The sequence below is a fragment of the Arachis ipaensis genome, chromosome B06 (genome assembly GCF_000816755.2).
Source record: "Arachis ipaensis cultivar K30076 chromosome B06, Araip1.1, whole genome shotgun sequence".
Taxonomy (NCBI): domain Eukaryota; kingdom Viridiplantae; phylum Streptophyta; class Magnoliopsida; order Fabales; family Fabaceae; genus Arachis; species Arachis ipaensis.
The window spans coordinates 23,443,714-23,449,682 of NC_029790.2; the positions used below are offsets into that span (position 1 = coordinate 23,443,714).

A 5,969-nucleotide genomic window follows, 5' to 3' on the forward strand; every position below is an offset into this window, starting at 1 on the left:
TTTTTATTAACTATTCAAGTTATATTATTTTAGCTAAATAAATTTTATCTTTATAATTAACTCAAATATTAGAATATTATTTTTATTTTATCTAAATTTATTTTTTTATATTTTTAGATTTAATTTCATAAATATGTTTTAATGTCAGAATATTTAAAAAAATGATACTATACATTAATAAAGTTATTTAAAAAATTAATTTATTCAAGACAGGATAGTCACGTTAATGTAAGCAGAAAGTACAGCTACGAAAAATATTGTTTGTGGCAAAATGTTAAATTTTAGCCAATGTGACAATGTTTCGTGATAAATAGAAGACACGCTCATTTATTTTTATCACAATTTAGTGTTTGTAGTTAAAATTTGGTGGCTAAATCCCGTTTTTGTGGTAGTGACCCAAAGACTTCCCCTGATTCTCTCTCAAACTGTCAGAGTTTCATAAATTTTGGCCCACCACATATGAAATCCGTCAAGACTTAACATGAATTATGTATTTATATTACTCCACGCATAATCCGTGGTTACTTCCCGCGGTTTATGCTTATTTCGTCTCACTTCATAAACCGTGCTTACCTGCCACGGTTTATCTGTAAATTGTAAAACGTGGTAACTTACCACGATTTACATAATAATGAATCAGGACACGCAGGTAAAGGAATTGCAATTGTTGCATTTGAGTAAACAAATCTCCCTTTCATTTTATTCAAGTAAATTGCCCTTTGTTTAACTATGATAGCTTCAAAATCATTCTTACAAAAATGAAGCTTTTTTTCTCAAATACAAATAAAAATATAGATTAAAAAGATATAATATTTTATTAGAGTAGATATGAAAGACTAAGAATGCCTTATTTGTAGTATTTTAATAGTATCTTTTGAAAAAAAGTGATTTGATTTATGGTATAATTTTTTAATTATATTCAAGACACATCTAAAATAATAAGTAATAAATAAAATATTTTTAAAACACATCCGAAGATACATCTAATATAATTTTTTTGGTAAAATTAAGTAATTAAACACATCCAAAATAACAAATAACAAACTAAATATTTTGTAAATACATCCAAAATTATAAAAAATTATAAAAATATAGATTTAAAAATAGCACTTATTGTTTATTATTTAGTTATAACAGCTTCAAAGCCATTCTTATAAGAACGAAACTTTCTTCCTCAAATACAAATAAAAGCATAAATTAAAAAGATATAATTTTTTTACTAGAAGAGACGGAAAAAATAAAGAACGCATTACACATCCAAATTTCGGCAGAGAAGCGCGACAAAAAAGACCGTTTTGATGAACCTGACAGAAGAACGTGGCGAAGATGGAAGGAGTACGGTGTTTGTTTTAATTTTTTTAAATTAGTATAATAAAAAACTGTTTAAAAAATAAATTTAAAGAATATCTAATGATATTAATGTTTTAATTGGCAATCTATAATTAAATAGTGATTAATGAGCACATACTTGAAGAGTAATTAATAAATAACTCAGAGCATTGGAACAAAGTCTAGTCATTTAATTTTCTTTATATTATGCATTTAGTTAATGTACTTGTTAAGATTATTAATAGAGTAAACTACCATTTGTACCTACGAAAATTAAAAATGCTGACATATCTATCCATAAAAGAAGGAAATTACTATTTGTATCCATGAAATATGGATTCCGCACAATAAAATTATCCAAACACTAACAAATCACCTAAAATTCCTAAATTACCCTTATCTTTATCACCACTTTTCTAATCTCAAATCTCACCACTACTCAAACTCTTCTTCACCACCATTACCACCGTCACCACCACCACCATCACCACCTCTATTACTCCCAGATCGGTTCCCAACCTTCATCTATAAGCTCAAAACTTTACCCATCATGAAACACCCAGTTCAGCCAACTTAAGCACATGCCAGAGTTTGAATATACAAAACCCAGAGACTAGAGTTAGAATTCACAACCTCAATTGGTGTAACAATGGTGGAGATATCCAATTTTCCATTAAACCCAGAGCCCGCAGAAGAAGAAACTCTGCAATTTCAGATGCAGAAATCTATTCCCAACCCTAATACCATACGAACAACCAAACCCGACTTCAAGTGCCTCATCCTCAACCTCACAGTTCTCTTTTCATTCATTCTAGGTTTTTCCGTTCCTATGAAAATCTATCGAAATCTACCGTGCTCCACTCCCCTTCGACCGAATCGAATTCTTCTCCTTGCAACTAGGGTCCAATCCCTTACTTCTCCTGTTGATTTTGAGCCATATTCGTCGGCGTCAAGACTTGGTCAGATCCTGACGGCGAACATGGGAGCAAACCCCAGCGCGGCAGAGAGAACCCCAGCGCGGCAGAAAGGGCAGCTTGTGTGGAAATGAAGCCAAGCATCGATGCAATCAACATGGAAGGTTTGTGAGTAAAGAGGCAAGGTTCGAATTCATCTTCTTCGAATTTGAAGCAGCAAATGGAACTGTCACGGTGTGAAGATAAACGGCGAGAAATGTCATTGAGTTCGCTGGTGTATAGGGCAGCATAAAAGGAGAAAGGGATGGTTTTGACGGTGATAATGTTAGTGGTGGTGATGGTTGGGGATGAGAGTGGCGGCAAGGGAGGATTTAGGTGAGAATGGTACTGTGGAGTAAAAAGAGAAGTTAGAGTTAGGTTATATTAGAGGGTATTTTGGAGATTTCAAATAATTTTTTAGGATTCGGATAGTTTTATTAGCAAAAGTCCATCTTTCATGGGTAGAAATGGTAGTTTTGTTTATTCGTGGGTAGATTTATCAGCGTTCTGAACTTTCATAGGTACAAATGCTAGTTTACTCTTATTAATATGAAATCTTTTATGTTAAAAGACTAAACCCCAGTTTAGATAAACAACTTAATTAAGTTTCTTTTGAAAAAATAGTTTAAATAATAAAGAACTATAATAAAAGTAACTTATAAATAAATTATTTTGTGTTTGAGTTTTTAGTTCTAAAAGTAGTAGTATTATGAGTGAAGTCGTTTTTTTTTAACTTCTCTATAAGTTCTTAAATAGCTTCTTAAAAAACTGCAACTTGATTTTGAAAATTACACCAGACATTAATACTACTACTTTTCATAAGTCAAAAGCTCAAACAAATTATTTTTAAAAATTCCTAAACGAACCCTAGTTCACTTATTGTCTTTTAACATGCATCCTATATGCCATTCAAATTTTTTTTTAATTTTTATTAAAATACAGTTAAATACAAAAGACATGAATATCGAACAAATATTAATGAATAATATGTCCAATACATAGACACCATAAATAAAAAAGTGTCGTCCGTATTTCATAATTTTTTGGTTCTGGTATCCAAAATGTGGAAGAAATATAAGAGTCAAGAATTTATTTTTCTTCTAAAAAAATTTTTGGACAAAGGAACAACGTTGTAATCGCATCCATATTGCCAAGTGCCAAGGATCCTATAATGAGTGTCAGACAGCGCTAACGGTTACGATATTTTCCCAATGTCCTTGAAAACCACAAGATCAACTTAGGTTTCAGACATAAACCCAAAACCTAATGAAAAACAATATTAACAATAATAATAACAAAAATGCCATTTACAGCCTGTCATCACAATCCACAAACAACTCTGTTTTTATCCTAACGGTCACTTCCCACTTTTCTTAAATAAAGTAAAAAATAAAAAACAAAACAAGAAAAGGGGGCATTACATTCAATCTTCACTATCACTGCACAATCCTCTCTCTCTCTTTCGCATGTGATGTAATGAAGAACAGCAAACCCATTGAAGAAGCTCCCGTTTCTTGAGGCTTTGCTCTTTTCTCATCCACATTGAAAAGACATAGAAAGACACAGTGATGGGTTGCTTCATTGGTTGTTTCGGTTCCACCAAGGATGCCAGACGCACAAGAAACAGACGCAAGGTTTCATTTTGTTCTCAAATTCCATCACCCTTTTGTTTCCTCCCCCCCTCTTTCCCCTTTTTTTAAGTGTTTCTATGATTTAATTGAATCAATCACAATGCTGTTGCAGCAAGGTGATTGTAGCAGCCGGGAGCAACAAATTGTATCTTTTCTTCAAGATCATTCCAAAAGCGGACTTAGTACTTCATCACAAGTCAAGTAAGTTAATTAGTTTCCAGCTTTCTATTTTTGTTTATAACAATGCATGCTACTTTTTGTTATTAGTGTTGGATTTGGAGTTGATAACTCAGTTAAATGAAGGGTTTTGGTTGGATTTAGGATTAAACCTGAGGAGCAGGTGAACTTGAATTTGAACCTGAATACCAGCACTAGAAAGAAAGTAACTTTTGATACCAATGTGAAAACCTATGAGCCTGTTTTGGTGGATGAGGTTGATGATTTCCAGCCAGAGAAGAAGAGTGAAGAAGAATGTGGAGAAGAAGAACATTTGGAAGCATCAAGCCAGAAAAGGTCTTGCTCTGAAGAAAATAGTTCGGTGACTTTGGCCGGGTCTTACTCAACAAACCATAGATACCAAAATTGCAGAGATAGTGATGAAGAAGAAGATGAAGAAATGGATTACTGGGATAGTGATCTTACTGATGATGATGATGAAGATGGTGATGGTGGCATGGGAGAAGAATATGATGAATTTGGAGAGGACTTTGAAGATGGACTAATATGCTCAAGGCCAAGAATTTCTGTGAATCAAGTGTTTGTCGAGGAAGTGGAGAATCCGATGCTAAATTGTGATAGCGATTTGAAGTCAATTGGCTTGAATCCGAATGCTCGGGATAGAAGTGGTTATGTTCATCCTGTGCTGAACCCGGTTGAAAACCTGAGTCAGTGGAAAGCAGTTAAGGCCAAAAGAACACCACCATTAAGGTCTCAGAAAGAGAATTGTGTTTCAAGTGAAGAGTCTTGGGTTGGATTGAATGCAGAACCAAGTTTCAGGGATAAATCTAAAACTGATCCATCAAAGAAGTTGTTGAGCCAGGAAATTGCAGTTGATGCCAGCCTTTCTAATTGGTTGGATTCATCAGAAGCTACGCCTGTTAAGAAGGCTAGCTCGGTTGGTCTGTATGTGGATACTCCCGCGAGCTCACAAGGCTCGAATTCAGTGATAAGCCATGAAGACAGGCCAATTTTAGGTGCATTGACAGCTGAAGAGCTCAAACAGTTTTCAGTTTCTTGTTTGCCAAGGAAGTTGGCAAGTCGAAGCCCAGATGAGGAGGCTATTATAGGCACTGTAGGGACTTACTGGAATGTTATGGGGACTTCTGAGGATACTGGCTCTGCAACTTCCTTTAAAGGAATAGCACAGAGAGCATGTAGAAGAGAGGGGTACAGGTGAGATGAAACTGAAAGAGAAATCATGCGTTGGTTCATTTGATTGAGGGGTGCTGCTTCTTCTAAATCCAACTATGTTCCTCATGTGTTCTTCTTAGGAGTGCATTTTCTTTTATTATTAATTCTTTTGTGAATGTATCTTGTGCGTGTGATGTTCTATTTTCTTTTGTAAGTGGTGTTGGATTTATACTTTTTATCTTCTTTCCTATATGTATCCCTTTGTTCTTCCATGCTTGTGCAATTTCTGCTGGGAGATAAGCGCGAGAGGGAAGCTAAATAACAAAATTCACACAAAGGAATTAAGATGAGGTGCGAAATAGGATAATTCCATCTAAAACAAATCTTTTATGAGATATGGAAAAGATAACCATCTTTCAAACTAGGTTTAATTACTCTGTTGGTCCCTATAGTTTCACCAAATTTTTAATTAGGTCCCTATAGTTTTTTTCCATTCAATTGGGTCTCTACACTGCTTTTAATTTTGTAATTACGTCCTTTTCATGTTAAAAATGTTAAAATTAACATAATTTTACCAGAATGCATGCGGTCAAAGATTTAATTAAGTTTTTAATTATAAATACCTTCAATTTGCGAATAAATATTCAGTTAACTCTAATATTTTTTACACTAGGAAGGACTTAATTACAAAATTATAGTAGTGTAG

At 33.8% G+C, this 5,969-nt stretch overlaps 1 protein-coding gene across 2 annotated transcripts; it reads left to right on the top strand.

Moving 5' to 3' along the window:
- On the top strand, nt 3,667–5,533 carry LOC107647830. Of its 2 annotated transcripts, none has more exons than XM_021104272.1 (3): nt 3,667–3,916; nt 4,026–4,114; nt 4,217–5,533. In XM_021104272.1, the coding sequence occupies exons 1-3, from the start codon at nt 3,851–3,853 to the stop codon at nt 5,307–5,309; spliced, it is 1,248 nt and encodes a 415-aa protein (XP_020959931.1). In that variant the 5' UTR covers nt 3,667–3,850; the 3' UTR covers nt 5,310–5,533. The 2 variants fall into 2 exon arrangements, with proteins under 2 accessions (XP_020959931.1, XP_016207362.1); XM_016351876.2 differs by having other exon boundaries at nt 4,235–5,533.

Coding starts and splice junctions, on each gene's coding strand:
- LOC107647830 (XM_021104272.1), top strand. CDS start 3,851: ATGGGTTGCTTCATTGGTTGTTTCGGTTCCACCAAGGATGCCAGACGC. Junction 3,917..4,025: donor GCACAAGAAACAGACGCAAG/GTTTCATTTTGT, acceptor ATGCTGTTGCAG/CAAGGTGATTGTAGCAGCCG. Junction 4,115..4,216: donor AGTACTTCATCACAAGTCAA/GTAAGTTAATTA, acceptor AGTTAAATGAAG/GGTTTTGGTTGGATTTAGGA.